The 13,554-nt window shown below is 36.3% G+C and overlaps 1 protein-coding gene across 6 annotated transcripts in view; it reads left to right on the forward strand.

Annotated features, from left to right (window-relative positions):
• The window catches only part of PH4alphaEFB (prolyl 4-hydroxylase subunit alpha-1), a 294,206-nt gene extending 280,915 nt beyond the window's left edge, over positions 1-13,291 (forward strand). For all 6 annotated transcript variants that reach the window (XM_090409648.1, XM_090409645.1, XM_090409646.1 and 3 more), the window contains one exon: positions 12,961-13,291. In XM_090409648.1, coding sequence (XP_090265774.1) covers positions 12,961-13,031 — 71 coding nt within the window. In that variant the 3' untranslated portion in view covers positions 13,032-13,291. The remainder of the gene's footprint in view (positions 1-12,960) is intronic.
• The last annotated feature ends 263 nt before the right edge of the window (positions 13,292-13,554 follow it).

Here is a 13,554-nt window from a genome sequence, read left to right on the forward strand (position 1 = left end):
GCAAGGAGATGTGTTTTGCATTATGAGAGATACTGAGATAGGAGTGATGTTAGCTTGCTCCACCTTTGCAACGAGTTGCCCGGTGTTGTACCACCTTACCCCAGTCCTGAAGATACTTTCAGGCGTAAACTTTGTTTGCTCACACTTGGATAAAGGATTAAACTAAATTTATTATTGTTGACAATCATGACCTCTCCCTTTTTAATAATAGAGTCGGTACTTCCTTCCATATGACTACCTGCTCATATTCTGCAATAGGTCTGCTTCCCTGCCATTTTTCCACCGCTCATTGGGATGTTGAAGTAAACATCTATGGATGTGATAATTTTCCTGTTATTTTCCCATGTCTCCACAGGAATTATGTTCTCCTACACAGATGCCCAAGATGACCAGGCTGATGGAATACTTTCTTGCGAAATTTAATGCTGAAGCAGTCAGTCACGTAGCAGTGAAGTATGTCACAGATTGTACTGTTGAGGCAGCAACAGCTGCTATTCCAAAAACATCATCTCCACTCCCACCCTATCCAAAGCCTTGGTGGAATTCAGCTTGTCGAGCAGCCAAAAGAGATCTAAACAGAGCATGGGTATATTTCGTAATACCCTACCACATAAAATTTAAAACTTTTAAATGTGCTCAGACCAAAGTACATTATGTCAGACATCAGAGTCAAAAACAATCTTGGATCTAGTTTACATCATTGATTAATCAAACATCCAGTGCAAAAATTGTATGGGATAAAATGTGGAAAATTAAAGGTATACATAGAGTGTACTCTTTGTTTATCTTGGAACACAATGAACATGTTGCCGATCCTAAAGCTATTGCAGACAGTTTCGGAGAAAATTTTGCTAGAATCTCAGCAGTAACTTCATATCCTGCTGAATTTTTAATATTCAAAGAGCAACAAGAGAAACATTGGCTAAACTTTTCTACACTAGAGCCATACAATCAACCTTTTGTTAAGGAAGAACTAAAAAGAGCTCTTCTGCTCTGTCATGTCAGCACAGTAGGTTCTGATGGAATGTTTTATCATCTTCCATGAATCTTCTTCTCTTACTATATAAGAGAATATTTTCAGAGGAAGAGTTTCCAGACTATTGGCATAAGTAAATTCTCATTGCCATCCCAAAACCAGAAAAGGATCCAACAAAAGTGAATTACTATATTGCTGTGACCTGATTGTTAATTGTTAAATTCCAGACTTCTCTGGTCTTTAGAATGTAGTCATCTTCTCTCTAATGCACAATGTGACTTTTGTGGACATCATTCAACATTGGACCATTTGGTCTATTTAGAAACATGTATTAGAGATGCATTCCTAAAATGATAACATCTTGTTTCAGTGTTCTTTGACATGGAAAAAGCTTATGAGACAGCTTGAAGATTATGTGGTATTAAAATACATCTATAGCCTAAGTCTTAGAGGCAATTTCTTGTATTTATTATAAACTTTCTGTCTAGCTGAGTCTACAGGTCCAAATGAAAAATACACTATCTTAGACATATCAAGAAGAGGATGTTTCCCAAGGCTGTGCTGTAACAGTTAATTCAGTCACTGAACAGTTTCTTCCCACTGTAGGCAATGCACTATATTTCAATGAATTTCACTATTTACTGTTACTCTTATAACATGAGAGTAATTGAAAGACAACTACAACAATCAGCTCAGGCTTTCAGGACAAAAAAGAACACTCAAAATGCACTCTTCAATCAGATCCTAAGTTAAGAATCAGGCAAAGTTTTATGCTAGTAGCATTAGAAGCCAAGTTCTTGGGATTCATCTTTGACAGAAAGCTCACTTGCACATATTTCTCAACTTAGAAGTGCAAGAGAGCATTAAATCTTCTTTGCACTCTCTCTACTGAATGGGATGCAGATCATTCTTCATTGCTGTTGGAAGTTTTTCCACTTGGTTATACTATAAATTAAAGATGCCAAGAAATTAAACTCTTGGTTTAATCCTTTATCGAAGTGTAAGCAAACAAAGTTTGTGCCTGAAGTATTTTCCGGACAGGCTCTCACTGATGAGACCTCAATAAAGGTTGAAACTGGTCTGGGTAGTGACCCTTCCCATAATGCATAGCATTATGCATGTCTGCAAGGTGGTGTGCTTTGCATTATGGGATACTAAGGCAAGTGATGTGAAGTCATCCTCTATCAGGGGTGGCCAATTATGCATCCTTTTGGAGCCAAAATAATTCCGGTAAGACTTAGAAGAGCCAACCTTTGACCAGTGCGATGGTACAGGAGTAAGTGAGTGTGCACATGGCGAGGTTGTAAGAACTACTTTGACTAATTACACACCTAATTTTAACGGGCTTACTAAGAAAATGGATGCAAGGAAGGCCTCTACTAGTAAATAAGTAATTAAAATTATTGTTTTGACTTTAAAATCATTCTAATTGTTCAAAGTAAACTTCATTTAATGTGTTTAGAATTAAACTTTTTTATTGCAGTAAGTTGAGAAAGGATTAAAACTAATTTTAATGCTTCCAACATTTCGTCTCAGTCACAGAGATTACAAACTTCAGACATTACAAAAAACTCTTTGTAACAACACACAAATACAAACAAGTGAGTGAAACTAAAGTCCTATCTAGGTGGTGCGCCCTCTATGGGCATTTGCAGGTGGCCTAGGATGTAAAGAGGGATCTCTGATAATTAATGTTTGCCCATGCAGCTATGTTTGTTTAAATTAGTTTGATTCCTGAGTGCAGATGCAGATTCAAAAACCAGTCTTTCTTTTTGGAATTTACTATAGTGGAGCATGGTGGTTTTTTCTCAGGAGATCCTGTGGGTTGTATCCAAAACATAGTCTGTAAGGCCAGATTGACCATAATCATGATTGCAGATTTATGACTTGTGTTCTTCTAACTGGATGGTTGCTGATCTGCCCGAAGTAAGCCAGCTTACAGGAACAAGGTACTCTATATACTCCAGGCACTGAGAAAGGAAGGAGCTGATCTAAGTTTATGGGGGGGGGGGCTTAAAAGCTGTATGGAGGTTGTACTTTTTTTAAATGACCTAGCTATTTTTTCTGATGTGCCACAGATGTAATGGCATCTGTGGCACATCAGAAGGTGATGACATTTCTGAAGTCCTTCTGAAGAGATGGTCAGGGAATGGGGAAGAACTTGATTATTTTTTTAATTCTGTAATCACTGTAGCCATTGGAAAGGAAGGTGTTGTGTATGTGTTTGAGTTCGGTTGAAAGGGAACAAAGACTGTGGGCTCTAGTAGTTAGAGTTTTAATAATGTCATATTGTTGAGAGGGGTGGTGGTGAGACGACTGCTCAGGAACCAGTCGAAGAAAGGCTTAGAAAAAGTTCCTCCAGTTGGTGACTAGACTTGAAGTATCTTCAGGTGGCCTAGTGCAGAAGATGCAAGTGCCACTTCCACTAAGCTACACAGACCTTAATCTTTCATATAGAAAGAAAACTGATGAAGTTGTGAACTTTGAAAAAGATAAATAGAAGGAAGTGAAGGTGACTGATTTATGAACTTTTAGAGAAACCCAGCTAAAACTGAAGGGAATGTTGAAGTTTCCTGTTTTTGTTATTAAGTGTTACAGTTGTTCTTATGAATTTCATAAAACAAATATGGATCAGGTATGAGAACCTGCAGTTTTCATTGAATTCAGTAAAGAAAGTAAGAATGAAAGGCCTTTCCTTTTTTCCAAGAAGGATAAGAAAAGGATTTAACTTCAGAAGAAAAACATTTCATTAAATTTGTGCTTAATAAGTGAGCAGCAGTTACATTACAATAGCTTAAAATAAACTAAGTTTCATTTATTTTATTTTTTTTAAGTCTCAGAATGAAATACTTATTGAAGTCACTCATTGTATACTGTATATTTTTTTTAATTAATGTATTTTGGGTTTATTAAATTATTTTCCTTCTGGTATTTAAAATGCATAAATACTCAGTTTCCTTAAGGTTGTAAGATTGTTTTGAAATAATAGGAGAAAATTATCATTAGAAATTTATACATCAAGGATCAAACCTTGTGTGCTCAGCTTATAGTATACAAATTCCTACTGCTATAAACCATGTTGATGTAATCTTTCAAGGTATCTGTGGCATGATTATAAATAATAAATTACATGATAACCACAGTTATTAACTTTAATGAAATGAAAGTACAGATATTTCATACTGAAAATAACAGTACATCATCAGTGTAGGAACTGGATTACAAAGTACATACAGTGGTGTTTACAAAACTGTTGTCACATGCTAGAAATTAGTATTAATAAATAATATTATTAAACTATTTTTGATGGTTACATAAGATAAGAATCTCCCAAACTTTTGGGAGAGAGAGAGACAATCGTTTTGATTCAGATTTGGCTAATGTAAATGGGCTTCACAACTTTCTTTGAAAAGGCATTTATATTTAAACCTGCATCTATGGAGAAGATGAGCTTTATCCCACTGGATATTGTGTTGAGTGTCAATACTATGTTGTGGTAGACCAGACTTTTGAGGTTTCAATGATATTCAGCTTTATCCCGCTGGATATTGTGTTTAGTGTCAATACTCTGTTGTGGCAGACCAAACTTTTGAGGTTTCATTGATGTTCTTTAATAAAGAACCTCAATGAAACATTGTTCATCTCAACATCAGCGTTCAGCTTTATCCCACGGGATATTGTGTTTAGTGTCAATACAATACATTGATGTTCTTTATTAAAGAACATCAATGAAACCTCAAAAGTCTGGTCTGCCACAACATAGTATTGACACTAAACACAATATCCAGTGGGATAAAGCTCATCTTCTCCATAGATGCAGGTTTAAATATGAACACCTTTTCAAAGAAAGTTGTGAAGTCTGTTTCCATCAGCCAAATCTGAATCAAAATGATCGTCTCCCCCCCCCCAAAAATTGGGAGATTATCTTATGTAACCATCAAAAATAGTTTTTTAATAATGTTATTTATTAATACTAATTTCTAGCACTCGGCAACAGTTTTAATTGGTAAACCACTGACTGCTGTATGTATGTACTTTGTAATCCGGTTCCTTTAAGTTGCTTGTTTCTACACTGATGGTGTACTGTTATTTTCAGTACAAAATATCTGTACTCTCATTTCACACACGCTAACCACAGTTAGATTACTGTGGTTATCGTGTAATGTATTATTTATAAGCTATGTTGATGCAATCTACGATTGTTTCAAGAATGAGCATATCAGTTTTTTATATCATTCTCAGTATCATTAATGTACAAATTAAACAGCAGCAATCTAAGCACACCATTGTTCATCTGCATTTTCTATGGACTCTACCTTATCATATACTATCCCTCCTTTTCTGATGCTTTTTTATTAGCCGCCCTTTTATCCATGTCACGAGCTTCAAGTTTGCTCTGATTTAAGTAATATACCTTCCTTTCAGTAAATCTCTTGTACTTTTGCAAAATCTAACAGTATCATGGCATAGCTATTTGATCCAATAAGTTCAACTATCATTTTATTATGGAAAGTGAGTAATTTACTAAAGCATGACTTTCCCTTTACAAAAATGTTTCTGTATTAAATTCCTCTCCACCCATAACCAACTTTTCAATATCTTAACTACCTTTCCGAGATAATGATTAGTCTATAATTTGCTAATATAATACAATGTAATAGAATTATCTTTCCCTGTTCTGTTCTCTTGGTGTTGATACTTAACCTGATCATAGGCACTACAAATTTGCTTGTAATACATATGCAACACTTGCATCTTTTTTGCTGCTCTATTCATACTTAGTTGTCTTTCTAGTATCTCAAAAAAAAAAAAAAAAAAAAAAAAAAATTCTCATTCTCTTTTATTGGCAAATTCAGAAAGACTATAAATGCAAATTTTGCATTTTTTGAAAGTTGTCATAAGCATTACCCCATATAAAATTGATTCCTATTCGAGAACTATATTAAATAATACTAGCACTTTTTCCTAATCGTTATGGACCAAATCATCTTATAGCTATTATTTAGAAGGATTTGTCTATTCTTTATTTTCTAATTATACCAGGATACACCAGATATATAATCTGGCATCTTGAGTCATTTCTACACTCCAGAATTCTTAAGAAATACAATTTAGTGGCTGCTCTTCTTCTTATCAGAATGGTTTCCATCTTCTAAAGATAAACATTCTCAATTAACTGTTATCGCCACTGAAGATGGCCTCTAATGTTCAGGCTGAAATAAATAGTATTACTTATCCCTTGTGTTTTTTCGTGTTAATTCAAGAAACCTCTCATGGCATAAGTATCTCTTAAACATCTACAGGGTTAGTAGTTGGGTGGGTGTAAAATAGCTTCTTGAGTGGAAAATAATATCTAGTTTTTTAGCAGCTGAGGAAGCTATTGAAATGATGTGTTTGTGCCAAGAGAGGTTGGAGGCAAATGTCAGTCCAAGGAGAGATAGGTCTCTCCTTGGACTGTCTGGTGATATGTGTATTACTGAGGATGAGGGAAGGTGAGCTGATATCACTTTTGTGAGAGAAAAGGCAGAATTGCATTTTTGCGGTATTGAAGGTCACTAAGTTATCCCTGCCTCACTGAAGGATGATATGGAGATTAGTGTTTAGGGCACTGGTTGCAGATGATCTTGATGGGGATGTCTGGAAACTACATGGTTTATGAAAGGAGTAGGATGAATGAAGAGTGCTATCGTTAGCAAGGTTATGGATAAAATTTGTAGTGATTGCGAGTAGGTCATTTATGTATAAGAGTAAAAGAGGGTAGTTGAGAAAACGCAGCCCTGATGCACTCCTGCATTGGTGGCAAGGCTTGAAATTAGGGTGCCATTCATCATGACATACAGTGAATGACCAGAGAGGAAGCTGCCTATCCAATTATAGAGGGTAGCAAGTAGACTGAAGGAAGGCAGTTTGCAAAGCAGACCTTGATACCAAACACAATTGAAAACCTTGGAAATGTCAAGGGCAACAGCAGACATTTTTCCGAACCTCTCCATGGCATCTGTCTAGTGGTGAGTGATGTAGACTGATATCAGCCATGGATCTGGACTGGCAGAATCCATACTGGTAGTTGTTGATTAACTGGTGAGCTTCTAGGTAGTGAAGAAGTAGACCATTGATAACTTCCTCCATTATTTTGGAGAGGATGGAAGTGATGGCTATTGGTCAGTAGTTAGATGGTAGGCTTTTGTCTCCATTCCAAAGAATGGATTGGATATACGTTAGTTTCCATGAGATGAGATTGATGCCAGCTTAGTATAGAAGATTGAAGAGATGATAGAGGACAAGTGTTAACTCTGGAACACAATGTTTGAGTACAATAGGAGATCTGCCATCAGGACCAGATACTTCGTAGTGTTCAGGTTATCTAAAATTTTTATGTCTGCCTCCTGACAGGCCACAGGAGGCATATAGTGCTCATTTGCTGGTATGGAAGGTTTGATTTTACCTTTGCAGGAGTTATGAAGAAAAGAGTGATGCTAAGAGGTCGGCTTTATCTTTGGATGCTGTAACGGTGGGAGCGCAGGTGAGCAGAAGTTATGTCCAATGGCTTTTGTTGAGGGACCAGAAGGCATGTCTACCTTTGGACAAGAGATGAGTTTTTTGCTGTTGGATTTGCTGATAGTTGATTTATATTTATTGCATGCCAAGTATGAAGCTTTGGTTCTTGATGCAAGCTACCTAGAATAAGCTGAGTTTCCCCCCCCCCCCCCCCTTTGGCTGCTTTCATACATCTTCTGTTGAACCAGGGCTTGGAAAGTAGATGGGAATTTTAAATGGAATGAGGGATGAATGCCTTAATGCCATTGTGAATTATTTCTGTGACTCACTCTGCTTTTAACCCAGACACCTGCACTGTCACTCAGTGCAGGTGTGTGGGTTAGAAAAGCAGAAGCAATAGTCATGCCATGGAAAAGAGTAGTAGTGCCAGAGATCATCCCACTTTGTAGTGCTAGAGAACACAAGGTTGGGTGTGGTGAGATGAGGGGCATTCTTTGAGACTGGAAACAGGATTATGATCTAAGTTGCCGAGAGGAGAGGTCACCTCTACAGCAGGGGTCTTCAACCTTTCAAACAGTGTGGGCTGCATTAAAAATTTCAATGGAGCCCCATGGGCCACTAAGCTATACTGGGGTATTTAGAATTGTAAGATGCTTTCAAGATTCACAAGGAATGCTGTGCATTTGATACTTTACATAAAATACTATAAAAATAAACAAACTAAGCTTTAGGAGCGTAGGTAGGAGTCGGGTTCATGATAAATAAATACAATCAATACTTGAAAAAAGATAATTTAATGAAGAAAACATTCATTTTTTACAATGTCAATGGGAAACTTGGCAATGTTTTTCCTTGACCAGCTTGTCAATGTTGGAAGTTGCTATGTGCAGAGTATTCTTGAGATGTTGGTCCATAATCTGAGTTCTTGTCTTGGACTTCACGTTCCATTCTGGAGAAGAACTGCTCACATAAGTATGTGCTTCTTAACAAAGCATGCAGGCGAAGATTAGGGAATGAGTCCTCAGAAATGTAGTCTTTGTAAAATGTAAGCAAGGGCACATTGAATAATTTTTCTCTTAAAGAAGAGTTGTTTTACAGTTCAAGCAGCTCCATTTGTACTGAGCCTGGCATTGAAAATACATCTAAAGAAGACTGTTGGTTACAAAGATCACTAAATCTCTCTTCGAACTCACTTCGCAACATGGCTAATTTTGTAGCATATTCATCAAGAGACGAACAGTTGGACTCAGCGAGATCCACGGCCGGTCACAAAGGCAAAGTCTGTCATCCACTTTGGATCATTAAATTCCACAATCGGATTCCCCTTGGTTTGCATGAACTGCTGTATTTTAATCCTTAAGTCAAAGACTCCTTTAAGAACCTTCCCTCTGCTCAACCAACACACATCACTGTGATCAGCTTCGCACTCTTGGAATTGACGATGATTCAGTCCTCTTGCCCTAATAATGTTGATGACAGTCACAATAACTTTCATGACATTCTCAAATCCAATAGTTTTTGCACACAAAATCTTCTGGTGGAAACAGTGGTAATGGACAAAATCTTTTCCTTCTAGTTCCAGTTCTTTCCGTAGTAGTGCAACAAACCCTTCCTTCTTTCCCACCATAGTAGGGGCACCATCAGTTACCACATCCTCGAGGTTGGTTAAGCTGAGGTCGAAACGCTGGAGCGTTTTCTTGGCAGCTTCAAGAATGCCAGTGCCTTTCATCATTCCCTTCATAGGTACGAGCGCTAGCAGTTCTTCTGTCATATTGAATTGTAGAGTAATGCCACATACAAAGATAGCCAGTTATGCTGTATCCTTCACATCTCTGCTCTCATCTAAAGTAAGTGAATATGATGTAAATTCAGACGACTGTTTTTTTAAAGTCCCTTATGTCATTGGAAAATTCTTTGACATGTCGTGCTACAGTTACCCCAAACAAACTCAGGTTTTTTAAATACTTCCTTATTATTTGGGCACAGAATATCCCCAGCAGCGATGAGATGCTCTTTCACAAACTCGCCGTCCAAGAAGGCTTTCGAATTTTTAGCAGTTACATAACTTACTTTGATGCATGCTTCGCTCTCTTTCTTGTGCCTTTTAAATGTACCCTGCTGGCATTTTAAATCAGTTTGGAGATGATTCACTTTGTCCATACGAAGCTGCCCTTGAAGGTGATCGAAATTGGATGCATGCTTTGTCTCAGTGTCTTTTTATGTTGTATTCTTTTGATACTAACTCATGACAAATTAAACACACTGGCTTATCGTCGATCGGCACAATAAAGTACAAATTGGTCCACTTTTCATTAAAAACCCAACAAGAATCACTTGATTTGCTCTTTTTATTCATAGATGCCATAGTGATGGAAGGTGAACCCAAAAAATGATCTAAAATGGCCATGTAATAGTTATTATACACTGAATATATCTCACACAAATGAAAGAAGTCTGGCAGTATAAAACCACAATAGGCTATGGCTGACACGACGAACCTGCGTGCGCTTATACATGAATATCACACTGTACATGACTGACTGTGGATGAGAATCTCTTGTATTTATATGAAAATAACGAAGTATCGAGAACCTTCGAATGTATCTGGAAGGCACTAGACAGTGCACTCGAACAAACTACTGCTTCAGCCATCTACCTGCGACATTAGTACTGAAGTACAGCTCAGGCTGAAGAAGCATGTCTATTTAATATTTATTTTTATAGGATTTTATGTAAAGTATCTTACGGTTCTAAATACCGCAGCATACCTTAGTGGCCTGTGGGATTCATTGAAATTATTTTTTATTTAATCACGTTTTAATGTTAAGTAATTATGTTTTCAAAATGGCTGGCAGGCCACAGGTGTTCTGCAGGCTATGCATTGAAGACCCCTGCTCTACAGTTTGTCTGGAAGGAGAACCATTTAAAAAAAATCAAGGGTACTGGGAAAGTGGAGGGAATTATCTGGGATTCAGGTAAGTAGCTCTGCGGTTTGCATTAGATCATTGCTTATATAGCAAAAACTTCTGCATCATGTTCAGCTCAATCAACATTGTTGGAAAAGAGGAGCTAGTTGAAGTTGTAGACATTCAGGTCAGCTAGGACATTGCCTTCACTGTTTGGATAGCTGGATTGTAGATGGTAGTTTCATGGAGAGGAAGATCTCTTTGTAGTTTTCAGAGTTTGGAGACCAGTAAATGCAGCAGATGAAGTTACTAAGTAGGGCAAGAAAACCTTCAGCCAGAGGAGGTCAAAAGCAGGAATTTGACATCCTCTGGCAGGCAATGGTTCCCTTTGTAGCAAAATGAATTGTAACGAGTATAATTTGGGCATTGGAGGTGAATTGTGTTGATGTAGCTATAATTTGGGTTTCTGTTAAGAGAAGGTCTGGTTTGAATGTCTACAAGTGATGATGAATGTTATGTTGGATATATGTTGCAGATGTTTGTAAAGTGGATGTGGAAATGATTTTTTTTGGTAGGAATAATGTGTCTGGATGAACGAGTTGATGAAGATTTATTTTGTTTGCAGTGTTGCCATCATTATTTGTCTGCTTTATTTTTCATTATTGGTTTATTATTAGATGAAAGTAGAGTGGGAACGTGCAGTGAGGGAGATAGACTTGTGAACATTACACCCAGAATAGAGTGTGACCAATCTCCTTGCCATTCTGTGGCCTTGACCATGCCTCCAACATATGATTAGATATAATTATCAATTTGTCTCCTCTCCATGTGAAATTGTGCACATGGTGTTATTAATGACCAGTCCACATCCCGAACAGAAATTGTTTTTTTTTTGTTCTTTACTAAAAACACACTTTATAAATACCAAAAAAAAAATATTTATATATATATATATGCATACACACAACACATATCCCCTTTACAAATTCCAAATGTAAATAAACTGTCTAGTATTCATATTATCCTGCTATGCACTTTGCAACCATATGCCTGGGGAAGGAGTGTCCTAGGTTTAATTCCCAAATACGTGGACAGCAGGGTTCCCCCCCCAGTTTATCTGGGGTTTTTCATCTCGCAAGCGGGCAAACCGGCCCCATGAACACACACAAATGGATACAGTCAGGAATACTTAAGACAATCCCTCCAGCCATAGGTCTGAATTGTCAGCTATGCCAGTCCCAAGCTTGGATAAAAATAGGGGGTATTGAGGTGGTGCTGTACCTCCCCGTAAAAGGGGGCTCATGGCTGCTGAATCACCATACAAAATGAATGAATGAATTAGCCTGCCTTATCTTAATCCATCCAGTGTCAGCAGCAGCAGTGTATTTACATTGCCACCAGAAATATATAAACTTATCTATTATGGCAGGTTGTCAAATCTACATAGAAGAACATCAAAACTAGATATTTATGACTTAATACAAATTATGTAAAAATGACAATGTATAGAAAAAAAGCACGCTAGTGCCATTCATGCAGTAAAATGGAGAAAAACACAAACTTAAAAATCTGTTGCTTGAGAAGTACAACTGTTCTGTGAACTAACATATGTTTTACATAACATTTCTAATTTAGATGTAAGAAATTGCCAGCAAATTTGAAAACAAACTAGCATCCTCTAGCCACAGGTGTCAGGTATATTGTTTTCGTTAAAAAAAGTTTCATTTTAATCTCTGCATCATTCAAGAAGAGCTGATTTGCTTGAGTTTCTTTTTTGTGTTAAAATAAAACAACTTTACATTATTTATCCCCTCATAGCTAAGGACAAGTAAGGCCTTACTAAAAGATGAACTGCATGTTGCAGTTCATCTTTTAGTTCTGTTACCATGACTGCTGGATCGGAATCCTATATGACATCTCTGTGGTTACAAGGATAGAGAGAGATCTGGCATTTGAATCCTCTGCCTTAAATATTTACAGATCTGCTGGAAGCAATCTGACAGTGTTGGCACAGCATTCCAAGGTCTTAGCGTTCGTGCCATGCTGCATTAATGGTTCTGGCAACGTCAGCAAACTATTAGGTTTGTGGTCATATTTTTAATTTGACTGGATGGTGTATAATGTAGTCTTAAAGGTTATGCGCTAGTGTCTTTTTTTTTTTTTTTTGTACAAGTGTGTTTTTAAGTTGGTAGATTGAAAATCCAATGAAATAACTTACTGAGTTTGTTTTGTTACATGAATGAGAGTTAATTCCTTTTTTATCAGTATTAAATACTGTTAAAAAGGTGCATACACACCATAAATGCACTTTATGTGCATTTATGATGATTGATTTTAGAAGTTATACAGAAATGATCAGCGTATATTTCTGGTAATGATCACATTGTCATGCCAAGATTTTTTTAAAGATTCAATTCAATTTAGTGAGCTTCTATAGCAATGTAGTAATCACTGTTTTTAAAGTACAAAGGGAATCTCAAATACTGCACCTTTTTTGACTTTGGGATTTGCTGTTTTAACTGGCAACAAAAATAATACTTTGTTTATCTGACAGTATTTTATTTTATTTTTCTGTTGCAGTATCAAATAAGTGGATTCATGAAAGAGGTCAAGAATTTCAAAGAAAGTGTGGTCTTACATATAATGAATAATTAAGTAATATGTTATGATGTTCAAGTTGCAGTCTGAAGTAAATTAGCATAAAATTTTATACTTTTATTTATTATTTCCCCTGCTTGAAATCTAATGTGTTTCAATTTTTAACCATTTTTGTTTTTTACACTTAGATGAAATCAAAATGATGGATATGATTTATTTATTCTGTATTTTGTTTAAATTTTATTAATGTCTTTTATTCAGTTTTGGAGTTTCGATTATTTTTTATTCAAGAAGCAAAAAATATATATATATATTGTAAATAAATATTTTATAAGCTCTTTTGAAACATTGTTTATTACCTTTCTATAAAAGGCATTCAATACACAATAAATTAGGATCTCCATACAAAAAAATGCCACTACTATAATTAATATTAGTACAGTCTACTATTTTCTGTCCCTCTATTTTAATGAGAGGATTGTCACATCACTGAATTTTCAAGCAATATGAAATTGTAAAAGGTATCGATCTTATTGAATATTTAAAACCAAAAAAAAAAAAAAGGATAATTGACAG

Source organism: Typopeltis vanoorti, chromosome 19, assembly GCF_054136105.1.
Source record: "Typopeltis vanoorti isolate ZY-2024b chromosome 19, IOZ_Tvanoo_1.0, whole genome shotgun sequence".
In the NCBI taxonomy this organism is placed as follows: Eukaryota; Metazoa; Arthropoda; class Arachnida; order Uropygi; family Thelyphonidae; genus Typopeltis; species Typopeltis vanoorti.